The 27,620-nt window shown below is 41.7% G+C and overlaps 2 protein-coding genes and 1 non-coding gene across 3 annotated transcripts; all 3 read left to right on the top strand.

Moving 5' to 3' along the window:
• The first annotated feature begins 327 nt into the window (after positions 1-327).
• Positions 328-1,877, top strand: RPS20 (ribosomal protein S20). Its single transcript, XM_009243817.4, has 4 exons — positions 328-549; positions 772-871; positions 1,163-1,236; positions 1,659-1,877. The coding sequence occupies exons 1-4, from the start codon at positions 547-549 to the stop codon at positions 1,839-1,841; spliced, it is 360 nt and encodes a 119-aa protein (XP_009242092.2). The 5' UTR covers positions 328-546; the 3' UTR covers positions 1,842-1,877.
• On the top strand, positions 1,030-1,096 carry LOC112134835 (small nucleolar RNA U54). Its single transcript, XR_002916182.1, has one exon. It is a non-coding gene; the product is annotated as a small nucleolar RNA U54 (small nucleolar RNA).
• A 21,661-nt stretch (positions 1,878-23,538) lies between the features above and the next one.
• On the top strand, positions 23,539-25,083 carry LOC100448201 (26S proteasome regulatory subunit 10B-like). Its single transcript, XM_054561629.2, is given in 2 exon segments — positions 23,539-24,067; positions 24,070-25,083. Coding segments are annotated over 2 exon segments (1,167 nt in total). The 5' UTR covers positions 23,539-23,541; the 3' UTR covers positions 24,711-25,083.
• Positions 25,084-27,620: the final 2,537 nt, after the last annotated feature.

Genomic DNA, 27,620 nt, shown 5'->3' with positions numbered 1-27,620 from the left:
ACGAGAAGCATTTCTGCCAATGCTCATGTCAGCTAAACTCAGATAAGTTACCTCATCCTCAGAGAGCAACGAGTGGTATGGTCTGTGTAGAAAGCAAAATTTGCAACGGAAAAAATCAGAGTTCGTGTGCACTTTACGAGGGAGAGGGTTAGGTGCACCAGACAGAGGAGTTTCTCTGGTTTCCGTCTCGCCTGTTCTCTCGACCAGGTGGCCATCTCAGCGCAGGCGGGGACCCCACCCTGCGGGACTTCGGCTCCTCCGTGCGGACAGGGGGCGCCCGCAGCCGTGCCTTTCCCGCCAACTCCACTAGTGCTCCAGCTCGGCCTTGTGCGACCGCCTCTAGGGCCCGGGACATTTCCTGTTCCGGGGCGTGTAGGACCCGGATGCAAGCGTGCTATATAAGTGTTGCTCAGATCTCACAGTATTCTTTTTGAGGAAGACGCGCTTGTGGGTGCTGAGGAGTTGTGGTCCGTACGCTCCTGCTCCTGACTCACCGCTGTTCGCTCTCGTAGAGGAACAAGTCGGTCAGGAAGCCGCGCAGCAGCCATGGTGAGGCGGCAGTCGGCGGCGGGCGGCGCAACGCAGGGCTCGGGCACCGGGGGGACTCCAGTTTCGAGCTCGTTCTCCTGTAGGGCAGATGCCGGGGCGTGTAGGGGCGGAAAGGCGCTTCTGAAATTGTGGGGAAACCCGGGAAGCTTCCGGAGGCTGCGTTTCTCCATAAGTGGCAGACCATTTTTGGCTTATTGTTCTTTCTCATGTATCTAACAATAGGCTTTTAAAGATACCGGAAAAACACCCGTGGAGCCGGAAGTGGCAATTCACCGAATTCGAATCACCCTAACAAGCCGCAACGTAAAATCCTTGGAAAAGGGTCAGTGCAGTCGTTGTGCGGTGGGGGGCGGGAATTGGGCAAAAAGCGACGAGCTTTACTCGTTAATGTTAGTGTACAAGGTGGACTTAAATAACTAAAGTGACAAGTTACTTAAAAAAGTAAAACTTGGCCTAAAACTGCTTTCACTGTCATACAGCTGGCGATGAGGAGGTACCTATTGTGTTGAGTAACAGTGATAATTTTATACGCTATTCTGAGCCAGCAGAAGTGAAGGCCTTAAGCCGATTTTAATTGTTTTCATTATACTGAGAGGTCTTTTATTTTCTGTAGTGTGTGCTGACTTGATCAGAGGCGCAAAAGAAAAGAATCTCAAAGTGAAAGGACCAGTTCGAATGCCGACCAAGGTAAAGTAAATCGGAGGGGCAGGAAGTAGGAGTTGCTTCCGGATGTTGCATAAATTCAGGAATTTTAAGGGGTTTGGCTGCCGAAATTGTTAACACCGATGCTGTCTACAAATGCACATAGAAATCGGTGGTAGATTTCGGTTCCTAGTAAGTATCTAATGTTTAGATGTGTTTGTGGAATTATTGTTGCTGTGTTGTTGGTGTGGTTTGGTGCTTAACAGGCGCAAGCTCTAAGGGTGGTGTCCTAGCACAGTGAAAACAGACCTGGCTTTTTCAACCCATGGTACCTGAAAATCTATTAGTGTAAATTGGAATCATACCAAAGGGAAACTAATGAAATGATTAAAAGTAATAATTTTCCAGATGTTCTAGGGAGAAGTATAAAACGATAAACACTTGGTTTCCTTTGTCTTTTGTTACAGACTTTGAGAATCACTACAAGAAAAACTCCTTGTGGTGAAGGTTCTAAGACGTGGGATCGTTTCCAGATGAGAATTCACAAGCGACTCATTGACTTGCACAGTCCTTCTGAGATTGTTAAGCAGATTACTTCCATCAGTATTGAGCCAGGAGTTGAGGTGGAAGTCACCATTGCAGATGCTTAAGTCAACTATTTTAATAAATTGATTACCAGTTGTTAACTTCTGTTGGTTTTTATTCAGAATACTGGCAGATTTTAGGAATATAAAGGTGTACTATGAGACTTCCACTTTTCAGGTGGAATATATGGGTATCTTAAGAGTGGTGTATCCTGTTTTCATTGTCGTTTGAGTCATTTGAAAACTGGATTCCGTTAACTACATGATATGTGAGACCTGACCAGTTTTATTGGACACTGGCAGTTTATAACTTTGGCATACTCTAGATAAATTCTGATTGGTATGGGGCATTAAGGTTTCTGGGGTGTTTGCACAGCCATGGTTGAGAACCTAGTGTGCTATTAGGCATGTGTTAAAAAACTGGTAACTAATATTTTTAAATTAACCAAGCTTAACGTCCTTAAAAAAGGATTAATTGGCAGAGGCAGGACTAAGTTTTAGGGTTTTAGGAACTAAAACTTAGTTTTAAAATACTTATATTTTCAGTGTTTTATATTTTAAATATAAAGTTTTCACTTTTTTTTTCTTTTTTTGAGACGGCGTTTTGCTCTGTGGCCCAGGCTGGAGTGCAATGGTGTGATCTTGGCTCACTGCAACCTCTGCCTCCCAGGTTCAAGCAATTCTCATGCCTCAGCCTCCCAAGTAGTTGGGATTACAAGTGCCTGCCACCAAGCCCGGTTAATTTTTTATTTTATAGTAGAGACGGGGTATTGTCCTACCCCGTCAGGCTGGTCTCAAACTCCTCACCTCAGGTGATCCACCTGCCTCAGCCTCCCAAAGTGCTGGGATTACAGGCATGAGCCACCATGCCTGGCCCATTTTCACTGTTACTTTTTTTTAAAAAATACTTATATTTTCAGTTTTTGAGACAGGGTCTCTGCGGTCCAGGCTGGAGTGCAGTGGTGTGATCATTGCAGCCTTGACCTCCTGGGCTCATGCAATCCACCTCAAACTGCCTAGTAGCTGGGACTTAACAGGCATGTGGCTACCATGCCCAGCTAATTGTTTTTTGTAGAGGTGAGGTTTTGCCATGTTGCCCAGGCTGGTCTGGAACTCTTTTAAGACTCAAACCATCAGCCTGTGTTAGTCTCCTAAAGTGCTAGTGTTACAGGAGTGAGCCACTGCACCCAGCCTAGAATTTATAATCAGATAGCTATCCTTACACGTTTGCTAAATTTATTGGGGAAAGTTTCTATAGACTTATTTTGGAAAAATGGAACATTTACAAATTGTTAAGATTGCCTTCAGAAAATTTTTGAGATTTTTAATAGGATCAAAGTTAGGTAATTCAAGATTTTTCCTTTTCGATTTGGGCCTAGGCTTTCACGCTGAACTCTGCTATCTTTTCAAATTGAACTTCAGTTGAGATTTCTGTATACAACCAACTGCATGCTAGGCACCTGCAACCCACAGCTGAAAAGCTAATGTGTCTAAAATGAAATCTTCCCTCCCAGAAGCTCTGTCCTGTGTTCCTAGTCTGAATCCATTGTCCACTGAAGTCTCACAGTTCAAACTGTAGTCACCCCTTGCCCCTCCCCTACTGCTGTTACCCAACATCCAGTTCCTTCTGAGTCTACTTCAGATCTCAAGACAAACCCAGTTAACATCAAGGATTTGAATGGAACTGAGTCTGGAATGAATTACGCCACATTGCTAAATTTAAACCAAACAGTTGATCTTTGGGAGCTGTTTAGCTAGCAGTTAATAAGACCATTTTAAAATGGAATACCTATCAATACATGGCCCCCAGACAGAAATACCTATGAACTTCTTTTGATGCGGCATAGCAGTCTTTAGAGCACACATCTTGAGAACTGACTGAGGAAATGAAATTCTGAAAACAATGTCACTGAGGTCCAGAGAACATACACTGTGAAAAATACACTTCAGTAAATCAGAAAATAGTGGAAGGACAGCTTCATGGCGTTCACGGAATTGTGAACATGAGCAGTTGTGTTTTTTCACAATGGTGAAAGTGTTGGATTAAGGCTATACATAATTGAGAACCTGTATTACAGCTAAAATAGCACTAAAAAATTTGAAACTGCTATTATCTTCAATTTCTCAAACACTTAAAAACACCTGCATGGAAATAAAACTGCAGGGCCTTTGAATATAGGAAATTCAGGATAGATTAAATAGTGGTAATGATGCCAATAATTCTATGCAAGTTAACAGGCCATTTTGTATGGATGGGGAGTTAAAGGAAGGTTGAAAATAGGATGTCTCTCCAGTGCTTACTCTATTTGGATTTGCAGAGCACTGCTTCTGGTGTAGAAATGTAAGCTAGCAATAACCAAGGGAACAGAAACCACCATGGCTGTTCATTGCTGGGTCAGAATTTTTTTTTTTTTTTTTTTTTTTTTTTGAATTTAAATGGAGACAGTCTCGCTGTGTCACCCAGTTTGGAGTGCAGTCGTGCGATCATGGCTCGCTGCAGCCTTGAACTCCCTGGCTCAACCGATCCTCCTGCCTCAACCTCAAGTAGCTGGGACTACTGGCTCACACCGTGACGCTTGGCCTGGCTAATTTTTTTTGTGGAGACGGGGTCTCGCCATGTTGCCCAGGCTGGTCTCAAACTCCTGTGCTCAGGTGATCCACCCTTCTCGGCCTCCCAAAGTGCTAAGGTTATAGGCAAGAGCCACTATACCCAGACTGGAGTAGATTTCTTCACATGACATCCGTAGAGTGCCCGTGTGTATGCTCTGTGGATGTAAAATGAACAGGCAAGAGTATAGAAGTAGAATCTCTAGCCATGGAGACAGATGGCTCCAAAATTAGCTACTTGGTTATGGAAACTTGATCAAGTTACTTGACTTTGAGCCTCAGTTATGTGCCAAATGAGGATACTAATAGTATCTATCTCAAATGCATATATGGGTGTTCACTGCCTCTCTGGGAGACATTTTCCAAACAAACCAAGACTAACTTGTTAAGGGAATAGATTTCTCTCACTGGTATAGGATGTGCTCTAGCTGGCCCATGATACTGCATTGAATTACAGTGTTTCCTAAGTATCTGTGGGAGATCAGTTCAGTACCTCTCTTGAATACCAAAATTGAGGAAGTTCAAGTCCCTGATATAAAATGGCATAGTATTTGCATATAATCTGTGGCATCCTGTATAATTTGTCATCTCTAGATTACTTGTAATAGCTAATACAATGTAAATGGTATGTAAGTAGTTATGCTGTATTTAGGGAATAATGACAAGAAAAGGAATGTCTATACATGTGCAGTAGAGGCCATTTTTTTTCTGAATACTTTTGATCTACAGTTGATCGAATCTACAGATGCAAAACCCATGGATACGGAGGGCCAGCAGTATACTTTGAGAAGTGTATTTGAATCCCAGGGGACATGTCCTTTTTAACTGCATTCTCCTCCGCCAAAAAAGTGACCAAGCAGGTATAAGTGGAGAAACAGCCACAGCTGAAGTGTATTCTTTTTTTGTTTAATTGTACTTCAGTGGATGCAAATGAAATTTTATCTTTTGAAAGTAAGAGGAACTATGGCTGGGCGGGGTGGCTCACACCTGCAATCTCAGCACTTTGGGAGGCCAAGGTGGGCGGATCACCTGAGGTCAGGAGTTCAAGACCAGCCTGGCTAACATAGTGAAACCCTGCCTCTACTAAAAATACAAAAATTAGCCAGGCGTGGCACGCTCCTGTGATCCCAGCTACTTGGGATGCTGAAGCAGGAGAATCTCTTGAACCTGGGAGGCGGAGGTTGCAGGGAGTTGAGATTATCGAGTACAGTGGATTGAGTGCAGTGGAGCCAAGATCGCAAAGTGCAGTGGATCGAGTGGATGCACTCCAGTCTGGGCAACAGAGCTAAACTCAGTCTCAAAAAAAATAAATAAAGGAAAAAGTAAGTCAGAGGCGCAAAATGAATCCTTATTTCCTTTATCCTAGGAATAATAGCATATTTCACTTTCATAGAAATTAAACTCTTAGAAAACCAAATCCTTCTATACCTTTTGTTCTGTAAACTGCTATTTATTTACTTATTTTTGCCTTACATATTGTGCATCTCTTTCTTCATTAACTTAAAAAGAACTCACCCCATGGATCATCTGAGGTCAGGAGTTCGAGACCAGCCTGACCAACATGGTGAAACCCCATCTCTGCTAAAAATGCAAAATTAGCTGGGCGTGGCAGTGCGTGCCTGTGGTCCCAGCCACCTGGGAGGCTGAGGCATGAGAATCGCTTGAACCCGGGAGGTGAGGGTTTCCAGCCTGGGCGACAGACTGAGACTCTGTCTCAAAAAAAAAAGAAAAAAAAAGATATTTTCACCAAGAGAATATGGAAATTTTTAATTTTAAGAAACACTGTCAAATTGATGCTTTCAAGCAACTGTGCACATTTGTATTCCTCCCAGGAGTCAGTACAATATCATATATCTGATATACAAAAAAAATCGCTCATTATTTTAGCCCTACCCTCCATTTGTCTCTTTTCTTTCTGGGACTCCTATTGATTGCATGACCTTCTGAAGGTCTTGTGTATGTCTTACCTTTTTTTCATAACTTCTCTTAATTTTTTTTTTTTTTTTTTTTTTTTTTAGACAGAGTCTTTCTCTGTCACTCAGGCTGGAGTGCAGTGGCGTGATCTCAGCTCACTGTAACCTCTGCCTCCTGGGTTCAAGTGATTCTCCTGTTTCAGCCTCCTGAGTAGCTGAGATTGCAGGTGTGCACCAGTGTTCCCAGCTGATTTTTGTATTTTATGTAGAGATGGGATTATGCCATATTGGCCAGGCTAGTCTCGAACTCCTGAGCTCAGGTGATATACACACCTCAGCAAATCTTTTAAATTATACATTCTGTGATATTTCCTTGACTTTGTTATCCAGCACTTGTATTGATAATTTTTCATTTTGATAATGTTGGGTTTTTAAAAACTCCTTTATGATGGAAAATTTCAAACATACACGGAAGTAGAGAGAGAATGGTATAATAAACCCACTCAGTTTTAAGGATTGTCAACTAATACCAGTTTTATTTCATGTATGACTCCAACAACTTCCCCAACCAGCCTTCAGATTATTTGAAAGCAAATTTCAGACATCGTATTTTACTTATACATTTTCTAGCATCTAAATCTGAAAGAGACTCTTTTTTAACAGTTCTGTAGCATTAATTATACTGTTGTGCAACAAATATCCAGAAATCTTTTGTCTTGCAAAACTGAACCTCTTACCCATTGAACACTAACTCCCATTTTTTTTTCACCCTGAACCCTTGGCAACCACAATTTTACTTTCTTTTTCTGTGAGTTTGATTACTTGATACTTCATGTGAGTGGAATCATATAATATTTGTCTTTTTGTGACTAACATTTTATTTAGCTTAATGTCTTCAAGTTTGACCCATGCCATACCATGTGGCAGGATTTTTCTCCTTTTTTTTTTTTTTTTTTGAGATGGAGTCTCGCTCTGTCGCCCAGGCTGGAGTGCAGTGGCGTGATCTCGGCTCACTGCAAGGTCCGCCTCCTGGGTTCATGCCATTCTCCTGCCTCAGCCTCCTGAGTAGCTGGGACTACAGGCGCCCACCACTATGCCCGGCTAATTTTTTTGTATTTTTAGTAGAGACAGAGTTTCACCATGTTAACCAGGATGGTCTCCATCTCCTGACCTCGTGATCCGCCCGTCTCGGTCTCCCATCGTGCTGGGATTACAGGTGTGAGCCACTGCGCCCGGCCACGATTTTTCTTCTTTTTTAAGGCTGAATAATATCTCAATGTATGTATATATACCACTTTTAAAAAATTAATTCATCTGTTGGACATTTAGATTGTTCCCACCTCTTGGCTATTGTGAATAATGCTATAATAAACATGAGTATGCAAATATGTCTTTGAGATTTTGCCTTGAATTATTTTGGATATATACCGAGTGAGATTGCTGGATCATATGGTAATTCTATTTTAAATTGTTTGAGGAATCTCGATACTGTTGCACCATTTTGCATTCCCATCAGGGGATCTAGTTTCTCCAAATCCTCACCAACACTTCATTTTTTTTTTTATAGTAACCATCCTAATGGGTGTGAAGTGATATCTCATTGTGGTTTTGATTTGTACTTCTGTAATGATTAATGAAGTTGAGCATTTTTTTATATGCTTCTTGGCCATTTCTTTCTTTTTTTTTTTTTTGAGACAGAATCTTACTCTGTCACCCAGGCTGGAATGCAGTGGCACAATGTTGGCTGACTGCAACCTCTGCCTCCTGGATTCAAGCAATTCTCCTACCTCAGCCTCCCAAGTAGCTGGGATTACAGGCACATGCCACCACGCCCAGCTAATTTTTGTATTTTTAGTAGAGACAGGATTTCACCATGTTGCCCAGGCTGGTCTTGAATTCCTGACCTCGTGATCTGCCTACCTCGGCCTCCCAAAGTGCTAGGATTAAAGGTGTGAGCCACCGCTTTTGGTCAGCTTATTGGTCATTTCTATACCCTCTTTATAGAACTGCCTATTCAAGTCCTTTGCCCTTTTTTTTTTTTTCCTTTTTTTTGAGACGGAGTTTCGTTTTTGTTGCTAAGGCTGGAGTGTCATGGCACAATCTTGGCTCACTGCAACCTCCACCTCCTTGGTTCAAGCGATTCTCCTGCCTCAGCCTCCCAAATAGCTAGGATTACAGGCATGTACCACCACACCCAGCTAATTTTTTGTATTTTTAGTAGAGACAGGGTTTCACCATGTTGGCCAGGCTGGTCTCAAACTCCTGACCTTAGGTGATCCACCCGCCTTGGCCTCCCAAAGTGCTGAGATTACAGGCGTGAGCCACTGCACCTGGCTGTTTGCCCATTTTTTTTTTAAAGTGGGTTATTTTTGTTTTTGTGAGTTGTATGAGTTATTTATATTTTCTGGATATTAACCCCTTATCAGGTAGATGATTTGCAAGTATTTTCTTTCATTTTGTAGGTTGCCTTTTCACTCTCTCAGCTATGTACTTTCATGGACAAAAGCTTTAAAGTTTGATGTAATGTAATCACATCAAACTTTAAAATCTTTGATTTCGTTGCCTATGTTTTTGGCATCATATCTAACAAATCATTGCCAAATCCCACGTCATAAAGACTTTCCTCTATGTTTTCTTCTAGAAGTTTAATAGTTTTAGGTCTTACAGTTCAGTTTTTAGTGCATTTTGAGTTTATTTTTGTATATTGTGTAAGGTAAGCATAATTTTTGTGTATCGTGTGAGGGTTCCACTTTATGGCTTTTGCCTGTAGATATCCAGTTTTCCCAACACCATTTTTTGAACAGACTGTTCTTTCTCCATTCAGTGGACTTGGAACCCCTGCTAAAGACAATTTTACCACATACACAATAATTTATTCCTGGACTCTCTATCTTATTCCATTGGCCTATTTGTTGTTATGCTCATGCTACCTACCAGAGCTTTAATTATTGTGGCTTTATAATATGTTTTGAAATCAGAAGTGTGAGTCCTCCAATCCTATTCTTTTTCAAAACTGTTTTGGCTATTTGTTATCCCTTGAGAGTCCACATGAATTTACAGATACATTTTTCTATTTCTGCAAAAATGCCATTGGTATTTTGATAGGTATTGTGTTGAATCTGTAGATAGACCTCTTTGGGTAGTATTAACATCTTAACAATATTCAGTATTCTAATCCATAAACACAGGATGTCTTTACATTTATTTGAGTCTTCTTTTATTTCTTTTAGCAATATTTTGTGGTTTTCAGCGTATAAGTCTTTCACCTCCTTGGTTAAGTTTATTCCTACGCATTTTATTCTTTTTGGTGCTATTGAAAATTGGATTGTTGCCAGGAGTGGTGGCTCATGCCCTGTAATCCCAGCACTTTGGGAGTCCGAGGTGGGTGGATCAAGAGGTCAGGAGTTCAATACCAACCTGGCCAAGATGGTGAAACCCTGTCTCTACTAAAAAATACAAAAAAATTAGACGGGCACAGTGGCAGGCACCTGCAATCCCAGCTATTCACGAGGCTGAGGCAGGGAATTGCTTGAACCCTAAAGGCAGAGATTGCAGTGAGCCGAGATCATGCCATTGCACTCCAGTCTGGGCGACAGAGTATGACTCCATCTCAAAAACAAAAACAAAAAAAGACAAGAATATTGGATTGTTTTCTTAGTTTACTTGCCAGATTATTTACTGTTAGTGTATAGAAATGCACCTGATATTTGTATTAATTTTGTGTGCTGCAATTTTGCTGAATTTGTTCATTAGTTTTCAATCTTTTGTGATATAATACCATGTCTTCTGTGAATAAATAACTTCTTTCCTTTCAGTTTGGATGTATTTTATTTCTCTTTCTTGTGTAATTGCTCTAGGACTTCCACTGCTATGTTAAATAGAAGTTGCAAGAGTGAGCCATCCTTGCCTTGTTCCTCATCTTAGAGGAACAGCTTTCAGTTGTTTACTATTGAGTGTAATATTAGCTGTAAGCTTTTCATATACAGCTTGCATTACGTTGAGGTAGTTTCCTTCTATTCTAGTTTATTGAATTTTTTTAAATCTTAATTCTTCTTAAAATGTTTCGTAGAATTCACCTGTGAAGCCCTCTGGTCCTGGGGTTTTCTTTGTTGGGAGGTATTTTGGTTGCTGATTCAATCTCCTTACTAGTCATAGGTCTGTTTGGGTTTTTTATTTCTTCATGAATTAGTTCTGGTATGCTGTATATTTCTAGGAATTTATCCATTTCTTCTAGATTACCCAATTTGCTGGTGTATAATTGTTCATTGTATTCTTGTTAATCCTTTTAATTTCTGTAGCATCATTTATAATGTCCCATATGGCATTTCTAATTTTAGTTATCTTCTCTCCTTTTTCTTGTTAATCTAGCTAACAGTTTGCCAATTTTTTGACCTTTTCAAAAAACCAACTCTTAGTTTCATTTTTAAATTTCATTTATATCTCTGTTCTAATCTTAGTTATTTTCCCCTTTTTTTTTTTTTTTTTTTTTTGCTAACTTCAGGTTTCATTTTTTTCTCCTTTTTCTTGAGGTTTAAAAGGGTTTCTTGCAGGGCACAGTGGCTCACGCCTGTAATTCCAGCACTTTGGGAGGCCGAGGCGGGCAGATCATGAGGTCAGGAAATCGAGACCATCCTGGCTAACGCACGGTGAAACCCCATCTCTACTAAAAATACAAAAAAATTAGCCAGGCGTGGTGGCGGGCGCCTGTAGTCCCAGCTTCTCAGGAGGCTGAGGCAGGAGAATTGCTTGAACCCGGGAGGCGGAGCTTGCAGTGAGCCAAGATCGCGCCACTGCACTCCAGCCTGGGCGACAGAGCGAGACTCTGTCTCAAAAAAAATAATAAAAAAAATAAGAATAATAATAATAAAAAGCATTTCTTGAGGTATAAAATTAGGGGTTTCTTGAAGTATAGAATTAGGTTGTTTCTTTTAGTTATTTCCTCTTCTTTTTTCTTAGAGATACAGTATGGCTCTGTCACCTCAGCTGGAGTGCAGTGGAAGGATCATAGTTTACTGCAACCTCGAACTCCTGGGCTCAAGCAATCTTCCTACCTCAGCCTCCTTAGCAACTGTAACTACAGGGCCACTATGTCCAGCTATTTTTTATTTATTATTATTTTTTGTAGAGATGGGCTCTCACTATGTTGTCCAGTCTAGTCTTGAACTCCTGGTTTTAATCAATCCTCCTACCTCAGCCTCCCAAAGATCTGGGATTACAGGCATGAGGCATCACACCTGGCCTATTTCTTCTTTTTTAATGTAAGCATTTACAGCTATAATCTTCCTTCTTGGTAATGCTTTCACCGCATTCCATAAGTTTTGATATATTGTATTTTCATTTTCATTTGTCTCAAGATATTTTCTAATTTCTCTTGTGATTTCTTTTTTTCTTTTTCTTTTTCTTTTTTGAAACAGAGTCTCACTCTTTTGCCCAGGCTGGAGTGCAGTGGTGCAATCTTGTCTCAGTACAACCTCCACCTCCCAGGTTCAAGCAATTCTCCAGCCTCAGCCTCCCGAGTAGGTGGGATTACGGGCTCCTGCCACCACACCCGGCTGATTTTTTGTATTTTTAATACAGACAGCGTTTCACCATGTTAGCCAGGCTGGCCTCGAACTCCTGACCTCAAGTGATCTGCCTGCCTCAGCCTCCAAAGTGCTGGGATCACAGGCGTGAGCTACCGTGCCTGGCTTAGAAATGGGGTTTCACCATGTTGGCAAGGCTGGTCTCGAACTCCTGATTTCAGGTCATCCACAGGCCTCGGCCTCCCAAAGTCCTGGGATTACAGGCGTGAGCCACTGCGCCCAGCCTCTTGTGGTTTCTTCTTTGACTCATTGGTTGTTTAATAGTTTGCTGTTTAATTTCCACATGTGTGTGGGTTTTCCGTTTTCCTTCTGCTACTGATTTCTAGTTTCATTCTATCGTGGTTGGAAATGATACTTTGTATGATTTCAGTCTTCTTAAATTTGTTAAGACTTGTTCTGTGGCCTAACCTGTGATTTATTCTGGAGAATGATCTCTGCACTTGAGAAGAATGTGTATTCTGCTGTTGTTGGATGGAGTGTTCTCTATATGTCTATCAGGTCTAATTGGTCTATAATGTTCAAGTCTTGTTTCCTTATTGATCTTCCATCTGGTTGACTTAGTCTACTTCGTCTGACAGTAGAATGTCCACCTCTGCTCTCTTTTGGTTACCATTTGCATGGAATATCTTTTTCCATTTTTTCACTTTCAGCCTATGTGCATCCTAGATCTAAAGTGAATCTCTTATAGAAAGCATATAGTTGGATCTTGTTTTTACTTTTTAATTCATTCAACCAATCTGTGTCTTTTGATTGGGGAGTTTAATTCATTTATATTTAAATTAATTACTGATAATGAATGACTTACTATTGCCATTTTGTTGTTTTCTGTGTATCTTGTAACTATTTTTTCTCTCTTCCTCTTGTACTGCCTTCCTTTGTGTTTCATTAGTTTATTTTTATTTATTTATTTATTTTTGAGATGGAGTTTCGCTCTCGTTGCCCAAACTGGAGTGCAATGGCACCATCTCGGCTCACTGCAACCTCCGCCTCCTGGCTTCAAGTGATTCTCCTGCCTCAGCCTCCAGAGTAGCTGGGATTACAGGCACGCACCACCATGCCCAGCTAATTTTTTGTTTTTAGTAGAGACGGGGTTTCACCATGTTGGCTGGGCTGGTCTCCACCTCCTGACCTCAGGTGATCTGCCCACCTCGGTCTCCCAAAGTGCTGAGATTACAGGTGTGAGCCACCTTGCCTGGCCTTATTAATTTTTGTAGTGACATGCTTTGATTCCCTCCTCTTTTTCTTGTGTGTATCTTCTATAAGTATTTTCTTTGTAGTTACTATGGGGATTATATAAAACATCCTAAAGTTATAATAATCTATTTTAAACTGATACAACTTAACTTTAATCACTTACAAAAACTCTACTTTGTTACATATTTGTCCTCTGGTGAATTTTTCAGTTCAACTATTTTTCCACTCCAGAATGTGTGTTTTTCTTTTTAATAGTTTTCATTTCTTTATTGATATTCTCATTTTATTCATGCATTGTCTTTCTGACTTTGTTTAGTTGTCTATTTGTGTTCTCTTTTAGCTAATTGAGCTTCTCTATAATGATTATTTTTAATTGTTTATCAGCTAATTCATAGTTCTCTACTTTTTTAGAGTTGGTTGCTGAAGATTTATTTTGTTCATTTTATTGCGCCATTGTGTTGGTCTGTTTCTGTGTTGCTGTAAAGAAACATCTGGGGATGGGTAATTTATAAAGCAAAGAAGTTTAATTGGCTCATGGTTCTGCAGGCTGTACCAGCATGGCTCCAGCTTCTGCTTCTGGTGAGGGCCTCAGGAAACTTAATCATGGCGGAAGGCGAAGTGGGAGCAGGCACATCACATGCAAAACCGGGAGCAAGAGAACAAGGGGAGAGGAGCCACATACTTTTAAACAACTAGATGTTGTGTGAATTCAGAGTGAGAAATCACTTATAACCAAGGGGATAGTGCTAAACCATCCATGAGGGATCCACTGCCATGATTCAGTCACCTCCTATCGGGCCCCACCTCCAACATTGGTAATCACATTTCAACACGAGATTTGGAGGGGACAAACATCCGAACCGTATCAGCCATGTTTCCCTCTTTTGTATGTCTTGTGACATCTTGTTGGGATTGTCTCTTCCAGTCCATATGGACTGGCTTCATATAGGAGATCTTCACAAGAAGCCTGACATAGATGGTGGGTGATTTCTCAAACCTTTCTTGGGGATGCATTGCCTTTCTTTTTTTTTTCTTTTTTTTTTTTTTTTTTTTTTTGAGATGGAGTCTCGCTCTGTTGCCCAGACTAGAGTGCAGTGGCATGATGTTGGCTCACTGCAACCTCTGCCTCCCGGGTTCAAGCGATTCTTCTGCCTCAGCACCCTCGAGTAGCTGGGACTACAGGCATGCGCCACCACACCCGGCTAATTTTTGACTACAGGAACATGCCACCACGCCCGGCCAGGGATGCATTTTCTCTGGGCCTGTGTGTGTAATTTTCTTTTATTTATTTTTTATTTGTAGAGACAAGTTCTCACTATGTTGCCCAGGCTGGTTTCAAAACTCGTGAGCTCAAGCCGTCCTTCTGCCTTGGCCTGCCAAAGCGTTAGGATTATAGGCATGAGCTACTGCTCCTGGCACGCGTGTGTGTGTGTGTGTGCGTGTGTGTGTGTGTGTGTGTGTGTGTGTGTGCAATGTTCTAGTTAAAAAGCTTGCCCCTGTTTTCTCAGGAGTTCATGATCTCTTACTCCCTCTGGTGTCTGTCTTCAGTACTGCAGCTATCCTGTAGCAACTCATGTGACACTTATCTTTGTTCAGTGGTCCCCAACCTATCATCCAAACTATGCGTCTTCTGCTCTGAGTTCACTGAGTCAGGCAAGGCAGAAAGTAGTCTGTTGGACGGCCCCCAGAAAGCCAGGATGTTGGGCTCATGTTTCACTCTTCTTTTCCCCTTGGCAGGGAGAAGCTGGGAGTTGTGAGTTTTCTTCCACTCCATGTTGCATTGGGAATGGAGAGGGGTTAAGGTTGGCAAAATGTAAGACATTTTCCTACCCACTTTGATGTAGTTAGTCTTGGCTTTGTACGCACCTGAGTGCTGCGACCTCTTTGGTTTCTGGAGCTCTCACAAAGGCAATTTGGTCCGCATATTGTTGTTAAGTTGGTGTCTCCGTGGGAAAACGGGACTGGGGCTTCCTATTCTGCCACCTTGCTATTATCACTCTAATGACTCTTTTTTTTCTTTTGAGATGGAGTTTCACTCTTGTTGCCCAGGCTGGATTGCAATGGCATGATCTCGGCTCATTGCAACTCCGCCTCCTGGGTTCGAGCGATTCTCCTGCCTCAGCCTCCTGATAGCTGGGATTACAGGTGCCCGCTACCATGCCTGGCTAATTGTTTTGTATTTTTAGTGGAGACGGGGTTTCACCATGTTGGCTAGGCTGCTCTTGAACTCCTGTCCTCAAGTGATCCACCTGCCTCGGCCTCCCAAAGTGCTGGGATTACAAGCGTGAGCCACTGCGCCCAGCTCGAATGACTCTTTTAAAAACATAATTGTATATCATTATAACAGCTAACAGTAACAATTCTTAAATTCTTTTTTTTCTGTTTTTCTAAATGAGATGGGGGTCTCGCTCTGTGTCCCAGGCTGGAGTACAGTGGTGTGATCACAGCTGATTGCAGCCTCGACCTCCCAGGCCCAAGTGATTCTCTCACCTTGGCCTCCTGAGTAGCTGGGACCACAGGCGTGTGCCACCATGCCCGGCTAATTTTTTTTTTTTAAGAGATGGGTGTCTCATTATGTTGCCTAGACTGGTCTCAAACTCCTGGGCTCAAGCTATCCTCCCTTTGTGACCTCCCAAAATGCTGGGATTACAGGCATGAGCCACTGTGCAGGGTCAACAATTCTATTTTTTTTTTTTTTTTTTTTGAGACGGAGTCTTGCTTTGTGCCTAGGCTGGAGTGCAGTGGTGTGATCTTAGCTCACTGCAACCTCTGCCTCCCAGGTTTAAGCGATTCTCCTGCCTCAGCCTCCCAAGTAACTGGGATTATAGGCTTGTGCCACCATGCCTGGCTAATTTTTGTATTTTTAATAAAGACAAGGTTTCGCCATGTTGGCGAGGCTGATCTCAAACTCCTGACCTCAGGTTATCCACCCACCTCAGCTTCCCAAAGTGCTGGGATTACAGGCATGAGCCACCACACCTGGCCCTCAACAATTTTTAATATCATGAAATAGCCAATAGCGTTCAAATTTCCTTGAGTGTTTTTACTTCTTGTTTGAATCAAGATCAAATAGGTTGACATGTTTCTTAAATCTCTTTTAATCTAGTAGTTTCTTTCCATATAAAAAGGCATATAGATACAGACAATCCTCATTTTGCTCAGTAGTATGAGACCAAAGAAAATAACCATACAGCCGGGTGTGGTGGCCCAGCACTTCGGGAGGCTGAGGCAGGTGGATCACGAGGTCAGGAGTTCAAGACCAGCCTGACCAACGTAGTGAAATCCCGTCTCTACTAAAAATACAAAAATTAGCCGGGCATAGTGGTACTCGCCTGTAGTCCCAGCTACTCGGGAAGCTGAGGCAGGAGAATCACTTGAACCCAGGAGGGAGAAGTTGTGGTTAGCTGAGATCATCCCACTGCACCCCAGCCTGGGTGACAAGAGCAAAACTCTGTCTCAAAAACAAAAACAAAAACAAAAACAAAAAAGAACCATAGAAGCTGAGAATATGCAAGAGGATCATAATAATCAATAGGGAATTTTTTTATTGTTCTATGGACCTGTAAAATTTTTGTGAAAACATTAAAAAGCCTCTTACTGTGAGTTATAAATGTAAAGGGAAATGGAAAATAATAAAAAAGTAAAACTAATATTTAACACACTGTCATCTAATGCGTTAGCAATATTGAGAATTAAAGCATTATATTTCTTTCTTCAAAATATTCAGTTGTTATTTGAACAGTGTTTGCTTTCTTCACTCATCATATAACTTATGAGAATTTTTTAGGCCGGGTGCGGTGGCTTATGCCTGTAATCTCAGCACTTTGGGAGGCCGAGGCAGGTGGATCACCTGAGGTCAGGAGTTTGAGACCAGCCTGGCCAACACAGTGAAACCCTGTCTCTACTAAAAATGCAAAAATTGGCTGGGCATGGTGGTGTGTGCCTGTAATTCCATCTACGTGGGAGGCTGAGGTGGGATAATTGCTTGAACCCGGGAGGCAGAGGGTGCAGTGAGACGAGACAGCGCCACTGCACTCCAGCCTGGGCAACAGAGCAAGACTCCGTCTCAAAAAAAAAAAAAAAAAGAATCGTTTTCTGTGACCAAATAACCAAGAAATATTTTTTCTTCCCCTTTGCTGATAGAAAACACGTCCTCCTCTTCCTTCCCTGTGGTCCTTCCTATCCATCAGGAGGCGGAGGTTGCAGTGAGCCGAGATCAAGACATTGCACTCCAGCCTGGGCGACAAAAGCAAGAAACTCTGTTTCAAAAAAAAAAAAGATTTTTTTTCCATGCCTTGAGGAACCATCATACTATTAACTTTGAATCAGCTTCCAACATTTTATCCTTTGTGCTTTCCATGTCATGAAATATTTCTAGATTTTCATTATTATAAAGTTTGTTGATGGCGTCACTTCTTCTGGGGAATTTTCTTTCTTTCTTTTTTTTTTTTTGAGACAGAGTCTCACTCTGTTGCCCAGGCTGGAGTGCAGCAGTGCGATCTTGGCTCAGTGCAACCTCTGCTTCCCGGGTTCAAGCGATTCTCCTGCCTCAGCCTCCTGAGTAGCTGGGATTACAGGCATGCGCCACCACACCTGGCTAATTTTTGTATTTTTTTTTTTTAGTAGAGACAGGGTTTCACCATGTTGGCCAGGCTGGTCTCAAACTCCTGACCTCAAGTGATCCACCCACCTCAGCCTCCCAAAGTGCTGGGATTACAGGCGTGAGCCACTGTGCCCAGCCTCTTCTGGGGCATTTTCATTCTTTTCATCACAACAACTTTCCTCATTCATGTCAATAAATCTGCCTTCACTAAGTTCCTCTGGCTACACAGCCAGAGGAACTTCTCAGATGTTGGTAGTATCCACATGCTCGTGGTCAATTATTTTTTCTAAACTCCATTTACATTTGATTTAAATTTCACTTCCAGCATTATCACTTTTTGTTTCTTTGATATGCTTTTGTCTTTGTTGTCCAGTTCCCTGTTCTGACATTCATTTTTGTGAAATGTTATGTGGGTTTATCACTGGGAGATAAGGAGGTGACACAACTACACACTTTGCTATCTTTGCAGTCTCCATGAGAACTGAATGACAGATGTGTGACGACCAATCACCAGACTTTGAAAGAAGTGACATGATCATGATTGATGACTGATCATTATGTGTACGTTATTTACTTAGTGATTTGTGGACTGAAGAGCTAGCCATGAAATTTGTACTTTATGCAGTTACTCATAATTAATATACAGTACTAACTGATGTTTGAAATGTGTTGTTGAAGGATTGGTATTATTTAACTACACTATTATAATTGAAATTCATGCTTATCAGAACTTTGAAAAGCAAGGAGTGCCTGTTTTAGGATTAGCTTTGATTCTTCAGGGAGCAGTTGTCTCATTTGGCTTTTCTCTCTAATGCTGCTGTTTTCCCTATATTTCTGGGAATCTTGGATTTCTTTTATTTATAATTAAGCATTAAAATTAAATTTTTCTTTCTAGGAACAGGTTTGAATTTTCCCTGTCCTTATGTAGATATACCAGTTTCTCTTATAATGTCCTCCTCCGACATTTGAAGGATTTGCATGGACTTCCCTTTCAGGTACACCTGTAGGAAGCGATATGGGGGATCCCTCACAACAGACACCACGAAAATACTAAAACGAAGAGCAACAATCCTCACACTTCAGACCTTAGCTCTTCCCAGGGTTTTTTCAACTTATAAATGGGTACAGCTTCCTTTATCCTTGGTGAGGCTGGAGCTTGTGGCAGAGTCTACCTGGCATAGGTATTTCATTAACACACTGCTAAGTCTTAATGTAAGCCCCTGTTTTCAGCCTTCTTCTAAATCCTACATTCTGCACCAGACTTATCCCCACCTACAGCTGCCAGAGACCCAGGAAAGGCAGTTCCCACCACCACACCCCAATATGACCATATTCTTGGGTGTGGCCTCCTTCATTCTGTTTCATCCTTCAGCAGGCCTTCCACCACTTTTTGAATTCCAGAAAGTTGTTGAAATCACAAGTCTGTATCCATTCTCTTTGTTACTGATTTATTCGTTGGTTTTCCTCTGCAAGAATTTCAGTGAGGTCTCCAGGCAGACAGAAAGCAAATATCATTACTGAGTCTGCAATTCTAAGCTGAGATTTAATTGATTCTTAAAGTTTCTCAAGTGTCTCTTTTATGTAGATAACTCCTCTAGGACCCTTCTCATTATGAAGAGAGGGAGGGTAGCACAGTGCTTAAGGGTAGAAGCTCCTGAGCCAGACTATGTGGATTTCAAATTTGACTCTGCTCTTTCTCAGCTGATACTTTGGCTATGTTACTTACACTCTTGTACCTCAGTTTTCTCATCTATAAAATAATGCCTCATGGAATTGCTTGAAGAGTAAATTAGCTAATATTTTTAATGTTAGCTAGGATGGTGCTTGGCAGAGAGTACGAGCTATGTAAGTATTTGAAAATGAATGAGTCCAGGCACAGTGGCTCACGCCTGTAATCACAGCACTTTGGGAGGCCAAGGCGGGTAGATCACCTGAGGTCAGGAGTTCGAGACCAGCCTGGCCAACATGGCGAAACCCCATCTCTAGCAAAAATACAATAATTAGCTGGGCATGGTGGTGCGTGCCTATAATCCCAGGTACTTGGGAGGCTGAGGCAGGAGAATCTCTTGAGCCCAGGCCGGAGGTTGCAGTGAGCCCAGATCGCACCACTGCCCTCCAGCCTGGGTGACAAGAAGAAAACTCTGTCTCAAAAAGAAAAAAAAAAAGAAGAAAATTAATGAATTTGAACTTAGAAACAAAATGTATCTGAAAATGCAATGCCTTGAATTTCTTGTCTCGCTCCTATCTGGTACAGCATTCCCTGAACACAAGAAGGTTACATTTTTTCTTTCTGCTTAGAAATCAACCTGGGGTGACTGCTTTTGCAGTTAAGTAGGTGGTTAATAAAAACTAAATTTTTCTCTATTTGAATAACTATGTGTATCCCTGATAAGACACTCAGGCACCTTGATAGCCACTGAAATGAATTCACCATACATCAAACTAATAGAAGCAAGAGAAACAATCTGGCAAAGAAACACTCAATGAAATAAATTCCAAACATCTGTTTCCTTTTATATTTATTAATCATTGCATTCTCACAATATTTCAGCCAAAGCCTGGGGAAAGTGAGAGCTCTACCTATTTAAATAAGTTCAACAAAAAGCCCATAAAAAAATATTTAGCATAAGACATAGATCTAAAAAATAAAAAATAAAAGACATAGATCTAACAAAACTGCAATTAAAAAAAGAACTGTGCATTGTTTTCCTATAAGTGATTTGTCAGATGTTTTAAAATTATATATTTCTTATGATTTGTTCACTTAAGATTTATCACTTTGTACATTAATCAAGTCTCAAGTGTTTTCATCTCCAAGAGTCACACTGTGAGCTTGAATCTTTTTCAGAGACAAATCCCATTAAGCTTTGCTTTAAAGAAAATAAGGGAAAACTCACAGGAGCAAAAAGTATTTTGTCTCCTAAAATTGAAGAAAGAGGCCAGGTGCGGTGGCTCACGCCTGTATTCCCAGCACTTTGGGAGGCCAAGGTGGGTGGATCACCTGAGGTTGGGGTTCGAGACCAGCCTGGCCAACATGGTGAAACCCCATTTCTACTAAAAATACAAAAATTAGCTGGGCGTGGTGGCAGGTGCCTGTAATCCCAGCTACTCAGGAGGCTGAGGCAGGAGAATCACTTGAACCTGGGAGGTGGAGGTTGCAGTGAGCTGAGATCACACCACTGCACTCCAGCCTGGGTGACAGAGCGAGACTCTGTCTCAGAAAAAAAAAAAAAAAAAATGAGGAAAGAGACATAAACCAGTTCTATAAAAGCTGTGAGCCTGATTTATCACAGTTGTTACCACAATGCCAGAAAATAATCTTGACAAGCACAAGTTCTTTAAAGATTCTTCTTTTTATTTTTCTTTCAAAACAATCTCAAATTTACATAAAAGCTGAAAGAACAGTCCACAGAACATTTTTCTCAGCCATTATGTATAAGTTGCTAACATGATGCTCCACTGTCCTAAACACTTCAACATGTATTTTTACACAAACATACATTCTCCATTCCAACCCTAATGCAAACATAAAAATTAGGAATATTACAATGACACATCGTACCTAGTCCTCCTTATTCAATTTCACCAATTGTCTTCGACTTGCCTTTAGAGTGCAAGGATCCAGATGAGAATCAGACATCACACTGAGTTAACATAACAGGTCTCTTTAGTCTCATTTGGCTCAGAACAGCTCTTCAGCCTGCCTTTGATTTTCCTGGCCTTGACACTTTAGGAGATGACAAGGCACTGCCCCACTTGGACCCCTTTCTAGCACCACTCAGGCTCCAGCCCCTCACTCAGGGCTGACTCCGTGTCCCCTTCCCCCATATAGGCACCCTTTTTACCCACTGGGACACCAGCACCCTGCACCTGGGAGCCCCTTCCACAGACACCCACTTCGCCCAGCTCAGGCTCTGACACTCTGCAGCAGGGCCACTGTGGCTCCCTACTGCCCTGTAAGGATGGTCACATGCAGGGGCCGAATTGCTGTCGGAGGGAAGAGAAGGGGAAGAAAAAGAAAAGGAAAAGGGGCTGGGCGTGGTGGCTCAAGCCTGTAATGTCAGCACTTTGGGATCTGGAGGAATGGACTAGTAGTTGCAATGATCACAAAAGGACTCCTGTGGGAATGGACAGTTTGCCATTGCAGAAAATAAATCCACATTTCACAATCTCTTACTACTTTAAATGTATTTATACAATAATTTACTGATTTCATTTCAGTTTGAACAAGGTCAATAGAATATCATTTTTGTGTACACACACGTTTAAGACATGTGAATTCTGTTTGTGCTTTTAGTCAACCATGACTTTTTTTTTGAGACCAGGTCTTGCTGGGAGGCCCAGGCTGGTGGATCACTTGAGGCCAGGAGTTCCAGACCAGCCTGGACAACATGGGGAAACCCCATCTCTACTAAATATACAAAAATTAGCTGGGCGTAATGGCACGCGCCTGTAATTCCAGCTAATCCAGAGGCTGAAGCATGAGAATCTCTTGAACCCGGGAGGCGGAGGTTGAAGTGAGCCGAGATCATGCCACTGTACTCCAGCCTGGATGACAGAGCGAGACCCTGTCTCAAAAAAAAAAGTCATGTTTGACTATGATTATTAAAAACACACACAGAAGCCACATATCTTAAATGCTTGTGTACACAAAATTGATATTCTATCTACTTTGTTCAAACTGAAATGAAATCAGTAAATTATTGTATACATATATTTAAACTAGCAAGAGATTCTGAAATGTGGATTTATATTCTGCAATGGCAAACTGTCCGTTCCCACAGGAGTCCCTTTGTGATTATTGCAACTACTAGTCCATTCCTCTAGAGCCTCCTGCCTGGGCTGTTGCAATGGCTTCTTTGCTGGTCTTCCTGCTTTCACCCTTGCCCCCATCCCCAGGCTCATTCTGTGTTTTCAATGGAGGCTAAAATTATCTTTCAAATATTTAAATCAGATCATATAACTTTTCTGTTTAAACTTCTGTAATAGAGACTTCTAGTTTCTGCTGACAATATACAGAACTAGAAAGGGAGTCATCTTCACCTGAACCAACTGCAAGTTCGTGACTTTTCTTGAACCCATAGGGGAGCTGAGGTTGGTTTGTTGTTGTTGGTTTTTGTTTTTGTTTTTGAGACGGAGCCTCGCTCTGTTGCCCAGTCTGGAGTGCTATGGTGTGATCTCAGCTCACTGCAACCTCCGCTTCCCCAGTTCAAGCAATTCTCATGCCTCAGCCTCCTGAGTAGCTGGGATTACAGGCGGTCACCACCACACTGGCTAATTTTTGTATTTTTAGTGGAGACGGGGTTTCACCATGTTGACCAGGCTGGTCTTGAATTCCTGACCTCAAGCGATCTACCCGCCTTGGCCTCCCAAAGTTCTGGGATTATAGGCATGAGCCACCACACCCAGCCATGCTGTTGTTGTTGTTGTTGTTGTTGTTTTGAGATGGAGTCTCGCCCTGTTGCCCAGGCTGGAGTGCAGTGGCATGATCTCAGCTCACAAAACCTCTGCCTCCTGAGTTCAAGAGATTCTCCTGCCTCAGCCTCCTGAGTAGCTGGGACCACAGGTGCACGCCACCACACCCGGCTAATTTTTGTATTTTTAGTAGAGATGGGATTTTGCCATGTTGCCAGGCTGGTCTCCAACTCCTGGCCTCAAGTGATCTGCCTGCCTCGGCCTCCCAAAGTGCTGGGATTACAGGCGTGAGCCACCATACCTTGCCAAGCTGAGATCTTAAGGCAACCAACTAGCTTGAAATCTAAGGAGAGATGGGGGCCTGCTGAGAGAGACAAAATGCAAGCCTTTGCTTCCCTAGGCCAGATGCAGTTGCTAAGACAAATTAAATATTTTTCATTCTTCTTCTCATCATGGCGGACCCTAGCGATAAGGCGCTTCAGGACTACCGCAAGAAGCTGCTTGAGCACAAGGAGATCGACGGCCGTTTTAAGGAGTTAAGGGAACAATTAAAAGAACTTACCAAGCAGTATGAAAAGTCTGAAAATGATCTGAAGGCCCTACAAAGTGTTGGGCAGATTGTGGGTGAAGTGCTTAAACAGTTAACTGAAGAAAAATTCATTGTTAAAGCTACCAATGGACCAAGATACGTTGTGGGTTGTCGTCGACAGCTTGACGAAAGTAAGCTGAAGCCAGGAACAAGAGTTGCTTTGGATATGACTACACTAACTATCATGAGATATTTGCCAAGAAAGGTGGATCCACTGGTTTATAACATGTCTCATGAGGACCCTGGGAATGTTTCTTATTCTGAGATTGGAGGGCTATCAGAACATATCCGGGAATTAAGAGAGGTGATAGAATTACCTCTTACAAACCCAGAGTTATTTCAGCGTGTAGGAATAATACCTCCAAAAGGCTGTTTGTTATATGGACCACCAGTACGGGAAAAACACTCTTGGCACGAGCCGTTGCCAGCCAGCTGGACTGCAATTTCTTAAAGGTTGTATCTAGTTCTATTGTAGACAAGTACATTGGTGAAAGTGCTCGTTTGATCAGAGAAATGTTTAATTATGCTAGAGATCATCAACTATGCATCATTTTTATGGATGAAATAGATGCTATTGGTGGTCGTCGGTTTTCTGAGGGTACTTCAGCTGACAGAGAGATTCAGAGAACGTTAATGGAGTTACTGAATCAAATGGATGGATTTGATACTCTGCATAGAGTTAAAATGATCATGGCTACAAACAGACCAGATACACTGGATCCTGCTTTGCTGCATCCAGGAAGATTAGGTAGAAAAATACATATTGATTTACCAAATGAACAAGCAAGATTAGACATACTGAAAATCCATGCAGGTCCCATTACAAAGCACGGTGAAATAGATTATGAAGCAATTGTGAAGCTTTCAGATGGCTTTAATGGAGCAGACCTGAGAAATGTTTGTACTGAAGCAAATATGTTCGCAATTCGTGCTGATCATGATTTTGTAGTACAGGAAGACTTCATGAAAGCAGTCAGAAAAGTGGCTGATTCTAAGAAGCTGGAGTCTAAATTGGACTACAAACCTGTGTAATTTACTGTAAGATTTTTGATGGCTGCATGACAGATGTTGGCTTAATGTAAAAATAAAGTTAAAGAAAATAATGTATGTATTGGCAATGATGTCATTGAAAGTATATGAATAAAAATATGATAAAATCATAAAAATTAGTAATTCAACTTTTAAGATACAGAAGAAATTTGTATGTTTGTTAAAGCTGCATTTATTGCAGCAAGTTACAAAGGGAGAGTGTTGAAGCTTTTCATTTTTGCTGTGTGAGCATTTTGTAAAATATTGAAAGTGGTTTGAGATAGTGGTATAAGAAAGCATTTCTTATGACTTATTTTGTATCATTTGTTTTCCTCATCTAAAAAGTTGAATAAAATCTGTTTGATTCAAGAAAAAATATTTTTCATTCTTTATAATTTCTAAGTTTCCTCTGTATTTTGTAATGTTTACTATATATTCATATAGTAATTTGTATAGGTCAAGTTATAAGCAAGTTTGGTCTCATGAGTTTAATGTAAATCATCTGAATAGTCAATAGTTAAATACATAAACACCTCAAGAAGGGAATATTGCATTCTGAAAAATAATTTTTCAGACAATCAAAGTTTAATCCCATAATTTCCAAGGCTTTGTTTTTATCAGTTCCCAGTGGAACTCTTCTGAAATGCGCTATACTTTTCCCTCCTTTATTAAATAGAGTATACTAATAATTACACATGTATAGGCTAGCGGATCCTCTGAACTTTCATTGCTGCACTGTGCTTGAAAACCATCATGTCCTTAAGGGCCACAGCACCAGGAGAAGCCCTTGAATTCATTTAAAGATATGCTAATCTAGCTATTATTTTCTTCAGGAAAACCTCTAAAGGCCGTCTTCTGCAATGACATAATGCCTAGTGGATTACCCTAGCTCTCAAATGGAATGGAGCAGTAGAGCAAGTAGGAGTAGAGTGGACTAGAATCCATGTAGGTCCCTGGTCAGCTCTGAGGGCAAGGCTGCCCTTCCAAGGCTTTGAGGGCATATCTGGGGCTGCACAGCCACTTAACTCAAGAGAGTGTTCACGACCATCCAGGTCCAGCCATAAGCTTTCTTAGTATTTTTTTTTTTTTTTCTGAGATGGAGTTTTGCTCTTGTTGCCCAGGCTGGAGTGTAATGGCACAATCTCGGCTCACCTCAACATCTGTCTCCCAGGTTCAAGTGATTCTCACTGTCTCAGCTTCCCGAGTAGCTAGGACTATAGGCATGCACCACCATGCCTGGCTAATTTTGTATTTTTAATAGAGACAGGGTTTCTCCATGTTGGTCAGGCTGGTCTTGAACTCCCAACCTCAGGTGATCTGCCCGCCTCGGCCTCCCAAAGTGCTGGAATTACACGCATGAACCACTGTGCCTGGCTGCTTTCTTAGTATTCTATATGGTATTGCACCTTGAGCTCTTGCTTGACAAAAGGCTTGTAACTTAGGATCTTTGGATCTAAATTGTGGATGGACTTCAGTTAGTTCACTTTGAGGTTATAGATAAAAATGACTTATTTTACTGCATAGAAGATCCAAAACTTTCATTGGATTCTCAGAGGGAATGAGATGGGCTGAGATGTTACTCTTGTAACTCCTGAAAAAAAGAAGTGATGGCAAAAGCTGCCCTAGTCTTGTGGACTAGTCTCAGTCTGAGATGAGCATGGGGCATAGCTAAATTCTGAGTGAAATGCAACTGCCCACTATAGAAACAGCCCCTGAAGCCTGTGTAAATGTGTATCACACTCAAATTATAGCACTGTCTACACACATCCTGCACCTTGCTTTTTTTCACTTAATGTATCTTGGAAAAATCTTATTTTTGTGTTTATAGAACTATTCTTTTTCAGTGATTACCCAGGATTCCATTGTATGATTACAGCACAATCTATTTATCTGGTACTCTGCAACAGACTGAATGTTTGTGTCTCTCCAAAACCCCTATGTTGAGATCCTAATCCCCAAGGTAATGATATTATAACGGAGATGAGGCCTTTGGGAGGTGATTGAGTCATGAGGGTGGAGTCCTCCGGAATGGAATTCACACCCTTATAAAAGAGGCTCCAGGCCAAGCGCCTTGGCTCATGCCTGTAATCCCAGCACTTTGGGAGGCCGAGTCGGGCAGATCGCCTGAGGTCAGGAGTTCCAGACCAGCCTGGCCAACATGGTGAAACCCCATCTCTACTAAAAATGCAAAAAAAAAAAAAAAAAAAAATTAGCCGGGTATGGTGGCACGTGCTTGTAATCCCAGCTACTTGGGAGGCTGAGGCAGGAGGCTTGCTTGAACCCGGGAGGCAGAGGTTGCAGTGAGCCGAGATTGTGCCACTGCGCTCCAGCCTGGGTGACAAGAGTGAAGCTCGGCCTCAATAAATAAATAAATAAATAAATAAATAAAGAGGCTCCAGAGGCTACAAGGAGAAAGGCAGCAGCCTGCAGCCCAGGAGAGGGCTCTCTGCAGAACTTGAATTCTTTTTTTGTTTTTTTGTTTTTTTTGAGATGGAGTCTCGCTCTGTTGCCCAGGCTGGAGTGCAGTGGAGTGATCTTGGCTCACTGCAACCTCTGCCTCCTGGGTTCTAGCGATTCTCCTGCCTTAGCCTCCCACGTAGCTGGGATTACAGGCTCGTGCCACCACGCCCGGCTAATTTTTGTATTTTTAGTAGAGACAGGGTTTCACCATGTTGGTCAAGCTGGTCTCAAACTCCTGACCTTGTGATCCACCCGCCTTGGCCTCCCAAAGTGTTGGAATTACAGGCGTAAGCCACCACTCCCGGCCCAGAACTTGAATTATTTCAAAGCATATTAAGAATTTGATTCTATAGGAGGAAGAAGCTTAAGCTCTGTGTTGAAGGCAATACTTAGTAAATCATATGTTTTTCTGTAAACTTCAACTTGGTTTTGTTAAAATCATGGTTTCAATTT

This window comes from Pongo abelii, chromosome 7 (assembly GCF_028885655.2).
Source record: "Pongo abelii isolate AG06213 chromosome 7, NHGRI_mPonAbe1-v2.0_pri, whole genome shotgun sequence".
Classification (NCBI taxonomy): Eukaryota; Metazoa; Chordata; class Mammalia; order Primates; family Hominidae; genus Pongo; species Pongo abelii.
This window is presented reverse-complemented; position numbering and strand designations above follow the sequence as displayed.

Excerpts from the sequence above, each read along its gene's own strand:
- RPS20 (XM_009243817.4), top strand. Across the intron at positions 872-1,162 it reads CGTAAAATCCTTGGAAAAGG|TGTGTGCTGACTTGATCAGA; the intron begins GTCAGTGCAGTC and ends TATTTTCTGTAG. Across the intron at positions 1,237-1,658 it reads CAGTTCGAATGCCGACCAAG|ACTTTGAGAATCACTACAAG; the intron begins GTAAAGTAAATC and ends CTTTTGTTACAG.